Source organism: Microtus oregoni, unplaced genomic scaffold, assembly GCF_018167655.1.
Source record: "Microtus oregoni isolate MIOR12 unplaced genomic scaffold, Mior012 000029F_ref0000214, whole genome shotgun sequence".
Lineage (NCBI taxonomy): Eukaryota > Metazoa > Chordata > Mammalia > Rodentia > Cricetidae > Microtus > Microtus oregoni.
In genome coordinates, this window is record NW_024543088.1 from 17,174,206 (window position 1) to 17,195,000 (window position 20,795).

Here is a 20,795-nt window from a genome sequence, read left to right on the forward strand (position 1 = left end):
ATATATAAATACAGCCTGGTCATGTGTATATACTGTTATTTGTATGTTTGTGATTTACAGGCTGTTATGTAAGGAATTTGTGACTTTACAAATTGTTACAGCTTGTTACACTGTAAGTGACTTCAAATCTTACAATCAGTGATCAAAACCCAATACATTTATCTGAATGCATGAGCAGAATAAGGATTGCTAAAATGGACTGAAACTACCATTTACAGAATATCACATATTTCCTGCCTGTAATTTCTTAGAAGAAGTAAGGATCATTTAAACTAAAGTACCAAGTAAATCATGTCTGTCACAACTGTTATATCTCCAATAAATCAGAAGTATGATATTATTTTATTTATCCTATGTTTATCATTATTTTACCATCTAAATGTAATTTTAATCATTTGATTGCTTAAGAATGAAAATAGTGCATTAATGATGTTTTTAAGAGAAAAATGCCCCTGACACCCTCTTCAGGCCTCCAAGGGCACACTTTCAGGATACACATGTGCACATCTGCAAACCACTCATGTGCATAACATTAAAATAAGTAAGTCTTTTTTTAAAGAAAACAAGTAAAAACAAATGCCAAGTGAGTCTCCACTGGAGAAAGTCAATTCTCCTTTTGCCAGTGGTTATCAATTACAGCTAACATCTCAGTTAGGGGTGGGGCCCCATGTTTACTTCCTCCCCTTGGTGTTGGACCCTCATCTTTCTTGAACCTATACAGGCACTGTGCATGCTTCCACAATTTCTGTGAGGTCATACGTGTGTCTATCCTTTTGTGTCTGGAGGATACTTTCCTTGGAGCCATGTAGAAGGAGCTGCGGGCTGCGTTCCTGCTGCCCCCTTCCTGGCCGCCTGGCTAGCTTATGCCCCGAAATAACAACACACAAATTGTATTCTTTTAAACACTGCCTGGCCCATTATATCTAGCCTCTTCTTGGCTAACTCTCATATCTTGCTTAACCCATATTTAGTAATCTGTGTAGCACCAGTCTTACCGGGAGAGATTCAGCATGTCTGACCTGGCGGCTTGCTCCATCGCATCAGCCTCAGAGAGGAGAGGCATGGCGTCTGCCCTGGAGAGGAGAGACATGGCGTCTGTCTAACTTCCTCTTCCTCCCAGCATTCTTTTCTTTTTACTCCACCCACCTATCTAAATTTTGCCCTATCAGATGGGCCAAGGCAGTTTTCTTTATTAACCAATAAAATTCCACATCAGAGCCATCTATCACCTCTGGCCCTTTTAATCATTAACTTCTCTTGTGCATAGGTCTCTGAGCCCTGACAGAGCTTTTTTCCCCCTACTTTATCCCTTTCTTCCCCCTCCCCACCTTCCCAATTAGTCTCTCCCCAACAATATATTCTATTTTCCCTTCCTTGTAAAGTCCTCTCTCCCTGTGTAATTCCTCAATAGGTACCTAATCTCTGTGTTTATGCCTTTGTAGCATACATACCAAAAGCTTAAAAACTAACATCCACATGAAAGAGACTGCTTTACCTCATTCAGAATTATTTTTTCCTAGTTCCATTCATTTGCCTGTAAATTTCATTTTTAACAGCAGAATAATATTCCACTGTGTGAATGTACCACATCTCATTGCTGATCTGTGGATTGACAGCTAGGCTGTTTCAGTTTCCTTTAGTTATCAGAGCAGCAGTGGATGTGGATGAGCAAGTGTCTCTGAAATAAGATGGACAGTCTGTTGAGCATATGCCCAAGAGTTGATGTTCCTGGATTTTCAGGCAGATGGATTTTCCTCTTTCTGAGGAACAGCCACACTGATTTCCATAGTGGCCTTGGCAGTTGAAATTCCTATGAGCAATGAATAAGTGTTCTCCTTTCCCCAAAATCTTGCCAGTGCATGCTGTCATTTGTTTTATTGATCTTGGCCATTCTTACTGGAGTAATATGAATTCTCAAAGTAGTTTTAATTTCTGTTCCTCTGATGGCTAAGACTGTTGAATATTCATCTTTTGAACACTGCTTGTTTAATTCTGTACCCCAATTTTAAATTCGGTTTATCTCTTGCTGTTCAAGTTCTTCTTATTTTCGTTTTATATATTTTAGATACTAACCCTCTATCGGATGTCTAAGTGGTAAAGATATCTTCTATTTCATAGCCTACCACTTTGTCTGAATGATGGTTTCCTTGCCATGCAGAAACTTTTCAGCTTCATGAGGTCCCATTATTGATTGTTGGTCTTAGTACCTGTGGCAATGGTGTCCTGTTCAGGAGGTCTTCTCCTATGCCAGTGAGTTCAAGTGTATCCTCTACTTTTCCTTCTGTTATCTTCAGTGTATCTATTCTTATGCTGAGGCCCTTGATCCATTTGGACTTGAGTTTTATGCAGGGTGATGAATGTAGATCTGTCTTCATTCCTCTACGCAGCCATCCAATTTGATCAACACCATTTGCTAAAGATGTTGACTTTTTACCAGTGTGTATTTTTTGACTTCTTTGTCAAAAACCAGGAGGACTATGCCTGGGTCCTCAATTCAATTTTCTTGATAAAGTGTCCCAACGGTTTGGATATGTTGTTTTTATTTTTAAAAGGTTTTAATTTTCTTCTTGATTTTGGTTTTGACCCATTTACTTTCTGTTGTTGATATCCAACTTTAGTCTATGGTGGTTAGATGCAGGGAATTTCAAGTTTTAATTTTCTTATGTCTGTCTAGACTTGCTTTGTTTCCTAATATGTGGTCAGTTTTGGAGAAAGTTCCATGAGCTACTGAAAAGAAAGTTTTAGGTTTGTTTGTTTGTTTGTTGGGGTGAAATGTTCTCTAGATATCTGTTAGGTCCATTTGATTTATAATGTTATTTAACTCGAGCATTTCTCTGTTTTTGTGTCTGTGCTTTGGGGGGATTTTTATTGTTGTTTTTGTTTTGTTTGTCTAGTGACTTGTCTATTGGAAGACAAGTGTATTGAAGTGACCCACTATCACTGTATGAGGGTCAATACGTCATTTTAGCTATATGAACTTGGATGCCCTTTGGTTGGTGTATACATGCCTAGAATTGTCTTAAACACCGGAGATTTGCTCTTTTTGTAATCTGTTAGTGAGGCTTAGCACTAAGGTTTTTGTTTGAAATCCTAAATTTTTCATTTACAGTTTGGTTTTCTTTAGTGATTTTTTTCTTTCATATCTTCAACTGTTTTCATTATTTTGCTCAACTGTTTCTTTGTGATCTCACAGTCTTCAGTAAAGGGTTTTTTCCTATTCTCTCTAAGGTCTTTGAAGATATAATTGCTATTCTGAAGCCCTTGTCTTGTGCTTATCTGTAGTGCATTTCCTAAGGACAACCATGATAGGATTACTGGGTTGTAGTGTGGGGTGCTGACTTGACTGTTTATGTTTTTGGTTTTTTTGCTGGGGTCTAGAAATCAGGGGTTATGGAGTTTAAAGTGTCAAGGGATTAATATCTGGTCCAGTGTTTTGGGGATAGGTGTTCCGTGTTTTTGGTTTCTGTTACCCTCAGAATCCTAGGCGAGTGTGGTGGCTTGCGGGCTTGCTGGTAGGGAGTGCTTCTACTATCTACTCAAAAGTCACATCACAGTTTTTCATATAAAGGGAATGAGCTCAATCAATTGGACTTAGATTTTTTCACTTCTATGCCTTTTATATTTTAGTATGATTGCACAAATCAGTGTACATTAACTTATAAATTAATGAGATTCAGATCATCTATACATGCACACATTGGATTAATCATGTACCTCCAGCTGTGTGAAGAGATGGTTCACTCCTTTGTATTCTTTTCCAAAATATTCTAGTTCCTTTGTGTTTTTGTATAAATTTTTCCTTATTTTATATTTTTCCTTTCTTTCCCTTTCTTCCCTTTCCCCGACTCACTCTGTAGCCCAGGCTCCTCTGGAACTTGAGGACATGTTGCTCCAGCTTCTTGAGTCTCAGGATTGCAGTTATAAACTACAGTACCTGTCTTACTCCATTTTATTTTGTTTTATTTTGCTTTAGTTGGGTTTTTGAGACAAGGTCTTCTCTATTTAACATGTGTTGGCCTGGAACTTATGATCTTCCTTTCTCAGCTTCCCAAGTAGTGTGGTTACAAGTATGTGCTTCCATAGCCTGCTTTCATATAGATTTTAGGGTAATCGTGTGTGTGTGTGTGTGTGTGTGTGTGTGTGTGTGTGTGTCTGTTTGCAAAAAAAATAAAAAACAAAAATCAAAAAACTTAAAATGTTGTCATTTCAATGGGAATTGTGTTAAATCTCTATTTTAAGCTTCTTGGTTCTTAGTAGGGAGAATTGAGTTTTTTAGTCTGTAACACAGTATGTTCCTCTAGTTCCAAAGATTTCATAAGTGTTTTGTAGCTTTAGTGGCAAATTATAGCATGTTAAATTGAAGCCTGCCTGCCTTCTTTCTTTCCTTCCTTCCTTCTTTCCTTCCTTCCTTCTTTCCTTCCTTCCTTCTTTTCTTCCTTCCCAGAATTTTTCTATATATAATTGCTACCCTAAATTTTGTGCTTCCCTGTGTTTCAGCATAATGAGTGTTAGAATTTTAGACATGTATCACCGTGCTCAGCCTATTACTGTAGTTACAATTTTGGTGGCCATGTGTTTATTGAAAAAATATATTTGTACTTCATTTTTATTTCTTCCATTCTAAAATCTTAACTGAACTCATTAGATTTAGGCGTTATCTTTAGGTTCTTTGGTAATTATTTATTTATTCATTTATTTCTGTAGTAGTGGTATGTGTGTGTTTTGCTGTTGTTATCCATGAGGTTGTATAGCAGAAATGGGGGCATAAAGATCATAAATTCAAGGTCATCCTCAACCATATGGAGTTTGAAGCCAGCTTACACAACACGATGCCTGTCTCAAAATGTGTATGTGGGGGAAGTCATATTTTCCTGCTTCTTTTCTGGTGTGTGTGCTTATTCTTTCCTTCCTGCACCATGCATTACTGACTGAACTTTCAGCATTGCATTTAATAAAAATGTAGAAAGAGAAAATTTCTTAATTACCTTCTTAGAGATTCTTTCATTACCAGTTGGTGTTATCTCCCCACCTATCATTGTTGTCTAATGAGAGGAACAAGGTAATGTGTGTCAAATTCTTTCTTTCAAAACCTGAGCATTTAAGTTTTTCTTTTTAAGAGCACATCTTGATTTAAAGATTACACTAAAGTATCACATTAGAGCACTGAGAAAAACCTCATAATTTGTTTGGTGACTTTTAGCTTGTTTGTCTCTCTCAATACAAATACAATTGATGGTTGTGACTGGCTGGTGTAAGGGTCTATGTTCATTCACTATTTAATATTATATTATTTGAAAGATTAGATCTGCTTAAAACATCAAGATTTTATTTGCAAATAATAGCCAATTCATTGTTTGAGCACTTCTTTGATACTCAGAGTCTTTGCTCATTCTCATCTGTGTCTCTTCCTGAGAGGACATGGATCTTCCTTAGAGGGCTCAAGCCTAAGGGCTTACGTGACCTCCCATAACTAGCATGACACTCGCACAGAAAAGTAATGTCTATCCTAATGGTTAGGAACCCTTCCTGATGGCTGCTATGGTCCTTGCAATTGATTGCTAGGGATGGCTCTCTTCCTAGACTGATGTGGTCTTATGTGTCTAGTATCACGAACAGCTGCCACTCCAGGCCCTGGCTTAAGTGGTCTTAGCCAACATCGTTAGGAGTGCTGTAGTTTAGCGTACTGTCTTGATTTTTACCACAGCGTTCCTTGTTTCACAATATAAGGAGAATCCAAGTTGCAGAAAAACTGATAAATTTCTTTTTCTTTTTTAGGCAGAAACTTCTTATCCCAAATGGAAGCTGTCCTATTATTCTGAATACGTATTTTTGTCAGAAAGCTGTTGCAAGAGAAGCAGTACCTGAAGAATACTGTCAGGACGCCTCTCTTCCAAGAAGAGACATAACGTTGGCCCGGATGTTTAGAATCGAGGAGATAACATGTAGTTCATCCAGAAATCAGGTAAATTCTCATTGACTTCGAATTCTTACACTTGTAATATTGTTGATTTCTGTATTTGAAAGTAAGGATATTCGTCTTCTGTTCCCAACTATATGTGCTAGTGTGTGTGTGTGTGTGTGTGTGTGTGTGTTGTTATCATTATTGTACCAGAAGATATGAAAGCTGAAGGAGCATTTAGTCATGGTCTCATTTTAATTTTCCATTACATGGCTTTAGTCTGTATTTCAGTTTATTACAACATGAAAGTTCTCAGTGCTGTGGGGTTATGATTAGCACATTCGGGGATTATAATGTATTTTCTCTATTTTTATCTTAAAATTAAGAGTTTCAGTCTTTATTATGTTCTCTGTTTTCCTGGTATCTGTGTCCATTGAGATAAAACTGTATAATTATGTTAGAAGCTATATGATAGAGATTGATTTAATGAAGTTTGGGATAAGGACTCTGAACAATTTCAAAATGGATTTGGAATTTCACAGTAATTCACTGGTAGTGGGTAGGGTTTATGTCCATGAAGACTCAGCTCTGTGAATCTGTTTTCAGGACACTGGAATCAAATTCTCTAATTTCCCAGAATCACCGCAGGATAAAATGTTGAGATTCAAAGGAAGAAGGAGGGGAAATCAGAAAGTGGGTAAAGCTTCACCCGCTTGAAAACATTGAAAAAACATCTTCCACTGACTACCAAGAGAAGTATCTGGAAGGAGTAATTTGAGGAGGGCCTATGACCTCCACACACATGCCATATAGTACACACACACGGGGGCAGGGGATATTAAATTAAATCATAAAATTTAAATTTGTCAAAGTATACTTTTAAACAGTTTATGCTATGTGAAACTCTTCAGATATGTTTTGTTAGATAACAGAAACCATGTAGCATACTGGTAAAGAATACAGATTTTGAGAGGGCTGGAGAGAAGGCTTAGCATTAAGAGTCTTCTGCTGCCAGTCGGTGGTGGTACATAACTTTAATCCTAGCAGATTAATTGGGAGGCAGAGCTAAGCAGGTCTCTGAGTTTGAGGTCAGTCTGGTCTACAGAGATAGTTTTAGGACACAAGGTTACACAGAGAAAACTTGTCTCATAAAACAAAACAAAGGGGGGAGGAGAGAGAGACGGACAGACAGACAGAGAGAGACTGAGACTGTGCTGCTATTCCAGAGGACCCAAGTTCAGTGCCCAGCATCTACATAGGTAACTGACTGTAGCTGCAGGAGATCCAGTGCCCTCTCTAGTTCTCCAAAGATGCCTGCACTCATGTATGCAGTTCCCACTGACACAGAGAAAATAACATAGTATCTTGGAAACATGTACTTTGTTTCACATCCTGCCACAGCAGCTTTATGCTAGGTCACTTTGAGCCTTTTTTTATCTATGAGAATAGCTCATTGTGAGAATAAATAGTAATATGTAAAAAACTGAGTCTAAAAGATAACAAATACTTCAAAAGTGTCATTGCCTTCTGATCTTTGATATTATATAGTTGTGAGAATACATGAGTTTGCAAATTGCTTAAATTAACAGATTACACATTCAAGTATCTAATAAAATGACTCATTTTAATTAAAATGTATTCATTCTTTCTGAATAAACCAAAAAGGAAAACTATCCCCATGAAGTAATTAATGATATGACAGTCTACTTGGTACTGTTAGTAGAAGAAACTTTGCTGTGCTGTCCTTACCTACCTCCACTCTTTTTTTTTTATTGTACATTTTGGTTTTTTTTTTTTTGTAGACATGTTAGTTAGGTTTTCTTCTATTTATTTATTTATTTATTTATTTATTTAATATCCCTCCCCTCCCATATCCCTCCCCCTCCCCCAATCAAGTCCCCCTCCCTCATCAGCCCAAAGAGCAGTCCGGGTTCCCTGCCTTGTGGGAAGTCCAAGGACCTCCCACCTCCTTCCAGGTCTAGTAAGGTGAACATCCAAACTGCCTAGGCTCCTACAAAGCCAGTACGTGCAGTAGGATCAAAACCCAGTGTCATTGATCTTGACTTCTCAGCAGTCCTCATTGTCCGCTATGTTCAGCGAGTCCGATTTTATCCCCTGCTTTTTCAGACCCAGTCCAGCTGGCCTTGTTGAGTTCCCGATAGATCATCCCCAATGTCTCAGTATGTGGGTGCACCCCTCACGTTCCTGAGTTCCTTGCTCTTGCTCTCTCTCCTTCTGCTCCTGATTTGGACCTTGGGATTTCAGTCCGGTGCTCCAATGTGGGTCTCTGTCTCTGTCTCCTTTCATCGCCTGATGAAAGTTAATCTCCAGGCGGATGACTATATGTCTTTCTTTGGGTTCACCTTCTTATTTAGCTTCTCTAGGATCACGAATTATAGGCTCAATGTCCTTTATTTATGGCTAGAAACCAAATATGAGTGAGTACATCCCATGTTCCTCTTTTTGGGTCTGGCTTACCTCACTCAGGATATTGTTTTCTATTTCCGTCCATTTGCATGCAAAATTCAAGAAGTCATTGTTTTTTACTACTGAGTAGTACTCTAACATGTATATATTCCATACTTTCTTCATCCATTCTTCCTTTGAAGGGCATCTAGGTTGTTTCCAGGTTCTGGCTATTACTAACAATGCTGCTATGAACATAGTTGAGCATATACTTTTGTTGTATGATAGAGCATCTCTTGGGTATATTCCCAAGAGTGGTATTGCTGGGTCCAGGCCTACCTCTACTCTTCAGCAGGCTAGATGCCAGGGCTACATGTTTGTCTGTATGTTTCTTTATGCCCTGCTGGTGCCTTGACAGTTACCTCATGATGTCACTATATTTGGACAGGGTAACATTGTAAGCCAAACTGAAACTGCTGCTTGTGTATGTCTTGGACAGATTGCATGTAGTGGCCTGGCCACCACTGGCACAGGCTGGACCCACAGGCCTGACAAGACAGAACAACATCTTGCAATTGGTGCTCCCCTGAGGGATTCTCTTCTGGACATTGTGGAAAGCCAAAGAGCTGACCCATGGTCTGGAGTCTGGGTCCAAGTAGTAGTGCAGAGAGTTTACTCCCTTCGCAGCAGAGACGGTGCCAGGAGCCAGCAACGGCACATAGAGGGGCATGCAGATTCACCTGGAACGTGGTGAGTAGCAAACATAGACACAGGAGAAAGGAAACTCTGCTCAGAAGAATTCTGGGTATAATTCGTTGTATACAGAGACTGTTTTGTATATGGTTTCTTTTTTGCATGAAAATTTGGTACATGTGTGTATTGCTCAGGGTTCTCTAGAGGAATGGAACTGATAGAATGAATATGGGACTTATTAGAGCAGCTTACACCCTGTAGTCTAGTATTCAAACAGTAACTGTTCACCAATGGAAAGTCCAGTCTCTTCTGGTCTTCAGGATATGCTGGAATCCTGAAGAAGTCGGATCTAATGTCACTGAAGGGATGAACTTGCCAGAGAGAGTGAGGACAAGCAGGGAAAGAACAAAACTCCCTTCTTCCATGCCCTTTATATAGGATGCCAAGGTGGCCCAGATTAAAAATGGGTCTTTGATGTCAAATGATCTTTTTTCATTTCTAGGAAGTATCTTTAGTTATATCTCTCTGAAAACACCCCTGTAGACATACTCAGAATCAAGTGCTTTATGTACTCCAAATCCACTCATGTTGACAATGAAGATAAGTCACTAAAATTTAATGACCATATATATGACAGTGTGCATGTGGTTGTAATTCATGGTAATTATTTTTAACTTTATTTATTCTTTGTTGATTTCACATCATGCATTCCGATTCCACTTATCTCCCTGTCCCCTTGCATCCATCCTCTGCCCTTGCAACCTCCCCCCAAATCAAAACAAAATTTAAAAGAAAAACTAAATCAACAAACAAAAGTAGGCAAAGCTGTAGTGTGGCCTATTGAGTCACACAGTTTACTCTTTTGTCCATTCATCTTTACTTGCAAGTGTTTGTTGCCTTTGGGGTCTCTGGTTTCTGCTGTGCCACCGATAAAGGGCTCTCACCGGGGACCTATGTCATGGAGATCCTGCTGTTTTGTATCTGTAGGTTCTTTCCCTTCTCATGTTCCAGCAGTTTATAGATTTGGTGGATGTTGGGATGGGCCAACTCACAGTCCTGGTTCTGGACCTGGGTGGTAGCTGGGTTCGTCAGTCTACCAGCGTTCTCTCATGGTCACTACCCAGACAAGCTCTTCAGCAGTGCCTAGCTCACCAACGCAGCCTGCAGCAAGGATTGGGACCATTCTCGTGATCTCAGGTCCTCAGATCTGGTTCACCCACTCTCACATCTATAGAAAAAAAAAATTAGACCAGTTCTAGAAAAAAAACATCCCTCCAAGGTATACCCAGCTGTTTGGGGTTTAGTTAATTCCAGATAAAGTCAAGTTGGCAACAAGAATAGCCATCCCAATATAGTATATACAACAAAGGATTTTGTCTCATTTATGTGAGAAGTCTTACTAAAAATGTCCATGGACTGATGACTAGATTAAAAAACATAGCGTATCTGTCGGGCTACTGTCAGGCCCTGCCCTACCTGGAATTGTTACATTTACTTTCGGTGGCTCATGTTGTAGAAAACAGTACAGATTAAAGATATATTCACAAAGTGCTGGAAAGACAATGGCATGTGGCTACTGTACCTAAGATTGTGTATCAGTTCTTTAAAAACTGAGTATAGAATGGCAATTCGACAATCTGTGGCTCTGAGAGACTGCTGTTTGAAACAGAGTGCATGATACTAATAGCATGTCCTGTGGCAATGTGAGTACTGTGTGCCTTCACTGTCCAAGGCAGTGATTCTTGTGGACTAGAAATGTGGCTAGTGTAACAAAGAAGCTAGAATTTAAATGTTTACCCCAGTACTCATTTACGTGTGTGAATGTGTTTCTCTGTGTGTGTGTGTGCATTCCACTGCATGTGTACGGGAGTCAGAGACTGTTGTGGGAGTCAGTGCTCTCTTACCATCACGATGGGCCTGGGATTAAACTCGGACTTTGCCCGCTAAGCTGTCTCAGCAGCCCAGTAACTGTTTTAAGAGGTCTCCTGTGGGTGAGGGCTGCTGTGTGAGGGCTTTAACAGCAAAGGCCTCACCCATGATCCAAAGTACTGTGCTCAGAGGGGCATGGGAGGCATGTCTTCAGATTTAGGCCCTTCCTGCTTCGTCTGGGATTTTTTTGTTTAGTTTTTTTTTTTTTCAAATGACTATAGAAAACTCATTAACTGAGGAGTTTATGGTAGAACGATTTTTAAATGTTATTTTCCTGGTGCTTTTGAGTGGCCCTCCAAGCAACAGATTATAAATTGAAAGTATTCATGCTGTTTGTTATCAGTGAGAACTGAACAGTTCCTTGTGGTGGTGCCGTCTCACTGCAGTGGGAATGCATAGAGAGAGCTTCATGTTGCCTCTAATTGATGCTCAAGGGAATGCATTCTATCTGAAAATATCCTAAATGTTTAAAAATCCTGTTGAGGTCTAGAGTGGAAAACAATTCATTTGATTTATAGATTCTTTGCTCTTCACTCTGGGAATTTTAAATAAAATTATCAAAGACAGTTCGAGATTAGATACAAATTTTGTTTGTATTTTAGTTTTGCTTTAAAGAAAGGCATACAAATAAGGTGGTGACTAGGACCATCCTGCTGAAGCTTCTCCTGCCAGATACTGAGCACACTCCTAGCACAAAGAGACCGAGCTCTGAGTCACCGTGACACTGGTGTAATCACAGTGCGTCTCGAAAGCCATCCTCTGTGGCCTTCACTGGTGCCTGTTGTTGAATGAAGAGCCAAAAAGGCAGAGCTCTGAAAGTCTAACTGATGCTGATGCTCATATTTTGTGTTATCTGTACTTTAGAATCTTGTCATGGCATGAGAAATGAGAATATATTTGTGGAGGGTTGTTGGAAGACCAAGTGTAAACCTCAAAACTGGAAAAATGACGTTCAGTTACTGACTTGTGGTGAATATGCTATCTGTGTAATCCATGTGTGATTATAGACAATGAGACTAACTAGCATTTGTTCCTTTGCATTCATGAGGTTCTTACTACACACTGGAGGTTCTGCACACAGCACAGAATGAAAAATGTATTGGAATAAAGTCCCCAATGGCAGGGTGGAACAAACTGTATCTAGATGAATGCTGTCCTAGGGCAGCAAGAGACTGACCTCATCCTGTGATACTTGGTTAAACTGTGGAGGAAAATGGATTTTTGAGTACTTAGTCTTGGATTTGAGGACACTTCTACTGGTGCCTTTAGTACTTGAAGTTCTGATCATTAGTATTTTCTAGATTTGTTTGTTGTGATCATAAGACTATGTGGTCTATGAATCTTACAAATATAGAAAGGGAATTATAATTTACTAATTATTAGTATACTAATTCTCTGTATATATTGCATGTAAGTATGTGTTTCTACATGCATATAATTATATATTAATAAATATACTTGCATTAGAGACATATTTAACCATATGATTTCCTTTAGTAGTAGTAGTTGTAGTATGATTTCTTTTAGTAGTTGTAGTTTTAGTCAGAGGCTACTTGTTCATTCCTAACTGCCCAGACCTGAAATAATTACACAAAAACTTTATCATTTAAAACACTGTTTGACCAATATCTTAAGTGTATTGTTAGCTAGCTCTTATATCTTAAACTAACCCATTTTCATTTTTTTGTATTTTACCACAAGGCTTATGGTTTACCGGTAAAGGTCCCAGGTGGCTACATGACATCTCACTGACTCTGCCTACTTTCTCCTCTATCTCTGCTTGGAATTCCCACCTTACTGTACTCTGCTAAGCCACTGGCCAAAACAGCTTTATTCATTAACCAATAAAAGCAACACATATACGAAAAGACTTCCCACACCAAGTAGTATTAGTTGTATGTGTGTGTGTGTGTGTGTGTGTATAACAGGATCCCCTGTAGCCCAGGCTGTTGTTGAACTCACTGTATAACCAAGAATGACCTTGAGGGAATCCTGATTGCTCTTTGGGCTGAAGAGGGACGGGGACTTGATTGCGGGAGGGGGAGGGAAATGGGAGGCAGTGGTGGGGAAGAGACAGAAATCTTTAATAAATAAATAAATTAAAAAAAATAAAAAAAACCAACAATTTTTCTACCTCAACCTTTCAAGTGCTGGGATTATAGGCAATTACCAACACAGTAGGCTTTCACAATATGGCTTCCTATATACACACACATACACACACGCCAGTGAAAAATAGATGGTTCAGTCAGTGGTTAAGAGCATTTGTTGCTCTTGCGGAGGACCAGTATTCCATTGCTAGTACCCACGTGTTGGCTAACCACGAACTGTAACTCTAGTTCCTTAAGCTCTGTCTCCTCCCTCTTCTGGTCCTGAAGCACGGGGTTCACAGACACCACACGGTGAAAACACCTGGACATTAAAATGAAAGAAAACTCTTCCACACAGATGTTTGTGTGGCAGCATTATTCACAGTAGTCAAAACTAGAAACCATCTATACAGCCCCTACTAAAAACTTTTCTGTAGGCCATTTTATTTCTCATAGACAGATTTCCAAGTAGATTTGGTGAGTTGTACGGTATTATTTTAATAATATTATCAATTATTTATTAATTTAATTATTATAATTTTTTATAATTTAGCTAAATAATTTTATATTTCTACCAACAATGGTGTACAACCATTTTTATTTTTCACCTGCTGTGGGGTGCACACCTGTAATCCAAGCACTAGTTACATGAAGGCCAGGGAATTTGAAGGCAGCCTGAACTATACAGGGAGAATTTATCTCCAAAGGAAAGTTGGGAGGGAGGACTGGAAAGAATGCTCAGCAGTTCAGAGCACTAACTGCTTTTTCAGCTCACTTCTGTCTGTAACTCCAGCACTTCTAACAGCCTCACACAGACATCCAAAGGAAGGGGGTGGGGGAATTGCATATCTCCATATACTCACTAAAACATTCTACTCCCTCTATCTTTCCTTCCTCTCTTACCTTTTTTCTTTTTTTTTAAAATAAAAACTGTCTTAATAGGTATAAAATGGTATTTCATTGTAGCTTTGATCAGATTTTGTAAAAAGGATGTTGTTCTTCTTTATATGCATTTGTTGCCAGTTTGTATCTTTCTTTGATGACTGTAACTCTGAGTTTTTTACTTATTTTAAATTATATTGTCTTTTTTAAAATTGTTTGAGAATTGAATACACTGTATTTTGTTTCCCTCCTTTAATCTCCAATTCCGTACCTGCTTGGCCTACTTTGTTTTCCGTTGTTGTGATAAACACCATGAGCAAAAGGAAACTGAGGACGAAAGGGTTTATTTCAGCTTAATTACTTAGAGTCTATCAGGAAGGGAAGTCAAGCAGGGCTGGCACTGAAGCAGAGACCTTTGAGGATTGCTGCTTACTGACCTGCTCCTCATGGCTTACTCAGCCTACGTTCTTCTACCACTCAAACCTACCTGCCCAGGATGCTGCCACCTGCACAGTTGGCTAGGATCTCCTGCATCACTCCTTCATCAAGAAAATGCTCTACAAGCCTTCCTATAGGCCAATTTGATGGAGACATTATCTTAACTAAGGTTCTTTATTCCCAGATGACCCTGGCTTTACAAAAACAAAAACAAAACAAAAAACTATTACACTGTTTTAACTTTTTGTTCTCAATTTTAAAAAACAGACCTATCTGGTCCAATTAGTGTTGCCTGTATACTCTTGTATACTCTGTATATTCCACCTGCCAGGGGCAACACTCTTGGAAAAAAGGAACTCTAGCTCCTCAGCTGTTGGTGGAATTTACTGAGCTTCTTTCCTCTCTGTATTGGGATTCTGTCTGGCCTGAGCTTGTGTATGTCTTGTGCATGCTGTCCCAACTGCTATGAGTTCATATGTGTGATTCCCCTGTTGTCTGGAAAACACTGTTTCATGGTGGTCATTTGTTTACCTGTCTAGAGGTTATGGAACCGGGGGATGGAATAAATGAAGTGGACTAAAGTCTCATGCACGTCAGACTTTATTCAGAGCATCAGACAGTTTATACCCTGAGTAAAGTGTGCAGTCACAAGGACAAGCCACACAAGTGGTTTTCTGTGGGCGTATAAACAAATACCAAGAGTCAGTTGTAATGAATAATCTGAAGTAGTTAGCTCATATCTGCTACACCTGGGAAGAGAACAAAACATTCCATGAACAATTCTGTGATTTTCAAAATCTGAGGTCATAAGACTTTTGTCTTGTTTTCTTGGAATTTTCTCACAAACACTCAGAATACCTGTCACATGACTCCATTCTTGGACTGTGTTCCAGAAATCATTCCCTGCCTTTGGCTCTTACAGGCTGCACGCTCCTCGCCAGTTATCCTCGAGCCCTGTAGGGAAGGGATATGTTAAAGATTTTCTCCTGAAGACTCACACTCTGAAGGCCCTTATTTTCTACTCTTTAGCCGACTGTGGGTACCTGTGTTAATCCCCATCTTCTATAAAAGAAGCTTCTCTAATGAAGGTTGACTGAGGCACTGTCTGTGGATGCAGTAATTGTAGATTGTCCCCTTGGGCCTATGAACCTCTTGCCAAAGGTTCTTAGCAATGCTTTTAAGTGTCTACCACTGAAATGTGGGATTCAATTTGGTGAGCCAGGCCTCAATCTAATCAGAAAGTATTTCTTTACGCCCTTGACATTTGTACCACTTTTGCATTAGTGAGCATATTTTGCCAGGCTATTGTTGTAGTTTGCAGGGTTCATAGCTGGACAAGATTGATTACTGTTCTATTCCAGAAGTGTGCATAGCACCTTCCAAAACTATGACAGCTAGCCAGTAGGAATGAAGCTTCCAGACCAGTACTAGCTTCATTTCTCCTATAATTCAAGTAAGTGATGTATTCAGCAGCAGGGTCTCTTCTTACCTTTGAGCTCTAGGCCATAGCCAAGGACAATGGCAAATAGTCTGTGATACTTCCTTTCTGGCACTAAGTTTTTTTTTAGCTGTGTCTTATAGAGATATTGTTATCCTATTTATAGATGTCTATCTTTAAAGCTTAGATTTGCTTATAGATGGGTTTTGTTTCTTAATTTATTCAGCTAATCTGTGTCTTTTTTTAGTGTGAAATACTTTAATAATTCTAAATGATCTCCCTCCAGTACTTTGCAGTATATAATACATTTTTTTATTTTTATTGCTTTATAAATAATACCATTCAAAATTTCCACCTCTTCCTTTCCTCCCATTTCCCTCCCACTCCCCCACTCACCCTCTTCCCTGCCCCTCCAGTCCTAAGAGAGGGCAGGGTACCCTGCCCTGTGGGAAGTCCAAGGCCCTCCCCGCTCCATCCAGGCCTAGGAAGGTTTGCATCCAAACAGACTAGGATCCCAGAAAGCCAGTACATGCAGTAGAATCAAATCCCAGTGCCATTATCATTGGCTTCTCAGTCAGCCCCCATTGTCAGCCACATTCAGAGTCTGGTTGGATCACATGCTCATTCAGTCCCAGTCCAGCTGGCCTCGGTGAGCTCCCATTAGATCAGTCACACTGTCTCAGTGGGTGGAGCGTATGGAGGAGACTGGCTAGTCACTGTTAGACCAGCCTATAACTGTAGATTCGTGGGCCAAGGTCCAACACAAAGGGCATTTGGTGTCGGTAGGAATACAATATGAGATGTCGGTGTTGAGTCTGAAATCCTCACCTTGCATTAGGTTTCCCAGAGGATAAGGTCTGAATGGTGGACAATGAGAATATGCAGGAAGGAGAGCACTGAGAAGAAGGGAGGGAGGAAGAAAAGAACAAACGAACCCATGCTGGTGATTGAGCAGAGAATTGATGGCCGCTGTTTACCGAAAAGCAGCCTGTATCTTTTTAGAAAGACAGAGAGGTGTTATACACACATGTATCTATTTTAACGGAATGCAAGTTGGGAAGTTCCAGCAGAGCGTGCAACAGGGATTTAAGGACAAGATAGATTTCTACTGTAGCTAACTTAGCCATTGTGTGTGTTTGTTTATATTCTTGCTTGCTGATTTAAACAGGGTGTCACGTTGCTCTTCCCATGCAGTCAAGGCTAATTTTGAACTCCTGATCCTCTTGATCCTGAGCAGAGACTGCATAGGCAGGTGCCGCCACACCCAGCTTGAATTATTTTAAAAGACAAAATTGGACGGTTTTTACTGTGTTCATAAAGTTGTGTGACTGCCACTGTCTACTCCCTGAACAATTTCATCACCCTCAGGGAGACTTGGACCTATTGATAATTGTTTTGAATTCCCCTCCTGCTCCCTGGTCAAGGACAAGTGTACTTCCCAACTACTGTGGACACTTTCCATAAATTACGGATTTGGAGCTTCATTGCTTTTTAGGGTCTGTTTTAAGGCGTGTTTTCTCACTTGATTGGTTCTGTCTTCCCATGCTGGCTCTGCGCATCTTAGTAAGGAAAAGGCTGTACCTTTGATTCAGGTTTCTCCGTTCTGTTTGGTATACAGTCTGGGTAAATGGTAGGGAGGGCCTCTTTTATTTGACAAATGTAGTGTTTTCAGATCTACAATGAATATCCAGTGTGGTCATGTTTTAGTTCTGAAATTTCAAGTGTCCTTGTAAAATAAAACTAGAAAGAAGATTGTGATTGTATTGCAGAGGGTTAGAATTTATCTTACAAAGTACTGACTACAGTGGATATGCTGAAGCAGTGTTTGTGGGTAGGATGGGAAACATGAGAATCTGAGTATGAGGAGGAGGTACACATCCTGCTATTTGGGCACCACGATGAGTGAAGTGTGATAGTCACTTTTAGTTGTCATCTTGACACCCTGTAGAGCCACCTTAGAAAAGTCTAGTGGAGGACTTGTCTGTACCTGTCAGCAGCACTGTGCTGCGGCTTTGAGTCCTGGACTGTGGGAGCTGAAGAGGAGGCTTGTGTGCACTCACTGCTGTGCTCTCGACTGCGGTGTGACGCATGCACTCACTGCTCCGCTCTTGACTGCTGTGTGACGCGTGCACTCACTGCTGTGCTCTCGACTGCGGTGTGACGCATGCATTCACTCTGCTGTGCTCTTGACTGCAGTGTGACGCGTGCACTCACTGCTGTGCTCATCACTGCGGTGTGACGCGTGCATTCACTCTGCTGTGCTCTTGACTGCGGTGTGACGCGTGCACTCACTGATGTGCTCTTGACTGCGGTGTGATGCATGCATTCACTCTGCTGTGCTCTTGACTGCGGTGTGACGCGTGCATTCACTCTGCTGTGCTCTTGACTGCGGTGTGACGCGTGCATTCACTCTGCTGTGCTCTTGACTGTGGTGTGACAAGCTGTTCTAAGGCCCTGCTACCTAGACTTCTGTATGATGGATTGCAGTTTGGAATTGTGAGCTAAATGAACACTTTTCCCCCCAAGCTGTTTTTTGTCAAGGAATGTTATAGCACCAGCAAGAGGCTTCTTCAGGGAAATGTTGATATTTGATAGTGATTTTAGTTCAGTGGATAATGGTGAAAACTGGTCTACAAACAGTGATGAGTAACTTGAAAATTGGTGTTGGGAAGACAGGCCTGGGGAGAGGATGTGAAACAATTCTGCTTAAAGTCAGAAATTTACCCCTTCCAGTGGAAATTCAGTTAGTTGCTGTGCCTCTTGGCTATGTGAGAGAAGGCCTTCAGAGGACTGGTATAAAAAATGGGAGGCTGGGAGGAGGTGGAAACTTGTTTTTTTTTTCTCCTTTTCTCAATAAAAAAAAAAAAAAGTTAAAAAAAAAAATGAGCCAGAACGAGGCAGAGGAAGGCTGCTGCTGACCACTGACCACTTGTCTCTATCAGTGCTGGGGCCCTTCCTCCCTCACTGTACTTATAAGATGGATGCAAAACAGGATCCCTGGTGGGAGGGTGGCCAGAGAACAGAAGTCTGGTTAGAGTCCTGGGCAGAGGGATGAGTCACCTCCAGTCTGCTTCTACACTGCAAGTCAGTGCCTCAGGCATTGAACATTAGCCTTCTGTACTGAGAGAAAAACTTGTACAGCTCACTGAATAATACCACCTATCCGAAAAGGTGAAAAAATGCCAGCGCACCTCTGTAAACTTTAAGCTCATATTTCAAAAATATTAAAAGGTGTTATGACCTGCTACTGACTTGTCCTGTCCCTTTAAGAGACAAGTCCCGCCCACTTCCCCCTTTTGCCAAAGCAAGGGGATCTTCCACTTCCAGCCTTCACTCTCTGCCCTGGCTCTCACCTCTCTGCCCCCTTTCCTTCCCTAACCTACTGAAGAGACTATACCCAAACCCTCTCTCTGCATGGCGTGCCTATCCGTCTCTGTCTCTCACCTGCCCCAGCACCTCATGGGACCCAGCTGCCCCTTGGGGACCAGTGCCATTTTATGTAAACCATTACAAAAGGCAAGCTTAAATTCCATGATAATGAAATAATTCACACTCTCTTTATTTTAATCTTGATATTGCTCAGTGGTCATGTCTAACACAAAGTGAAATAGAAAAAGTTATGAATACCTGTTTTTTCTGTCAACAAACATTGTGGCCCATAGCAGGGTAGGGCATCCTCATAGCACGCAACAGTCCACAAGTAACATGAAAAACTGGTAGACAGTTCCCACAGTCCCATGCAGTACTAAAAGCCAGGACTTCTTTTACCATGTAAAGATAGTGACTGTCTGCTGCTCAGAATGCTTTCTTCTGGAATGTAAGTCAATAAAAAATTACTTGCCTTAAGTATTTAGAATAAAGTATGGTGGCATACTTTCGGTCTTAGCTCTTGAGAACATCAAAAGGTCAAGGTCAGTCTGGGCTACGTAGCTAGTGTCTATCTCAAAGCAACAAAAAACATACAAAGAATTTAGAGTATGTACTAAGGCATTATCTGAACTCAGACTTAATGGTACTATAAGGTTAAGAAATGACTCTCCCCATATTGTGGCACACGCTGCAGTCCCAGCACTGGAGTCTGAAGCAGGAGAGTCAAATTTTTGAAGCCAACCTGTGCTATAAAACCTACGCCCTGTGTTAAAAAAAGAAAAGCCTGGGCTTTAGAGATAACTTGGAGGATAAGGGCGCTGGTTGCTCTTCCAGGGGACCCAGGTTCAGTTTCTAAGACCCACCTGACTTCTCACAGTGGTCTGTAGCTCCAGTTCTGTGAGATCTGATGCCCTCTTCTGGCCTCCGTGTGTGGGCACCAGGCACACACATACTCAGACATACATTCAGGCAAAACACCCATAAACATGAATTGATATTTTTCCCTCTTAATCAAAGAATCTGGGAGCTAGGTGATTTGTTAAAGTTCTTGCTCTGCTAACATGGGCATCAATCTAAGCTCAATCATCAGCAACCACAGAAAACTCCTGGGTCAGTTGTCCATGTATTACCAATACTGGGGGGAGATGAGGACAGAAGACCCTCAGGGTCCCTTAGTCAGCCTGTCTAGCCTGCTCAGCAGAGCCCCATACCTCAGCAAGAGACTGTCTAAACAACGAAGGGGAGTCCTGAAGAACGGCAGTGGAGAGTACCTACTTACCTGTACACACATTGTATGTCTCTCTCACACATGAACAAAACCATTGGCGTACATGTCTGTAATCCCATTAGTGAGGAGATAGGGACACAAGGAACAGCCGTTCTGGATCATCCTCCACTTTGCAGTAAGCTTGAGGCCAGCCTGGGACAGATTAGACCCTTTCTTAAAAGAAAGGAGAAGAGAGGAGAGAGGAAGGAAGGGAAGAAGGGAAGATGGAAAACGGGTTTCTGAGGGTGCTCTCCTTTTGCCTTTGAAATTTTTCTGTCTCCTGTTTGTTACTGAACTAAACTCAAGATCTTCAGGGGGAAAAAAATGACTTGTGTTTTACTAGAGCATGTCAAGCTCCCACCCCCAACCACTAGTGCTTGGCAA

At 40.7% G+C, this 20,795-nt stretch overlaps 1 protein-coding gene and 1 long non-coding RNA gene across 5 annotated transcripts in view; one reads left to right on the forward strand and one right to left on the reverse strand.

The window, feature by feature from the left end:
* The window catches only part of Spidr (scaffold protein involved in DNA repair), a 228,473-nt gene that overhangs the window by 126,280 nt on the left and 81,398 nt on the right, over window positions 1-20,795 (forward strand). For all 4 annotated transcript variants that reach the window (XM_041677878.1, XM_041677879.1, XM_041677881.1 and 1 more), the window contains 2 exons: window positions 5,776-5,962; window positions 8,805-9,055. In XM_041677878.1, the coding sequence (XP_041533812.1) occupies window positions 5,776-5,962; window positions 8,805-9,055 (438 nt within the window). The remainder of the gene's footprint in view (window positions 1-5,775; window positions 5,963-8,804; window positions 9,056-20,795) is intronic.
* Window positions 9,592-20,686, reverse strand: LOC121464783. The gene is made up of 3 exons (XR_005976561.1): window positions 20,424-20,686; window positions 15,196-15,291; window positions 9,592-10,226 (listed from the first exon to the last, which is right to left on the reverse strand). It is a non-coding gene; the product is annotated as an uncharacterized LOC121464783 (long non-coding RNA).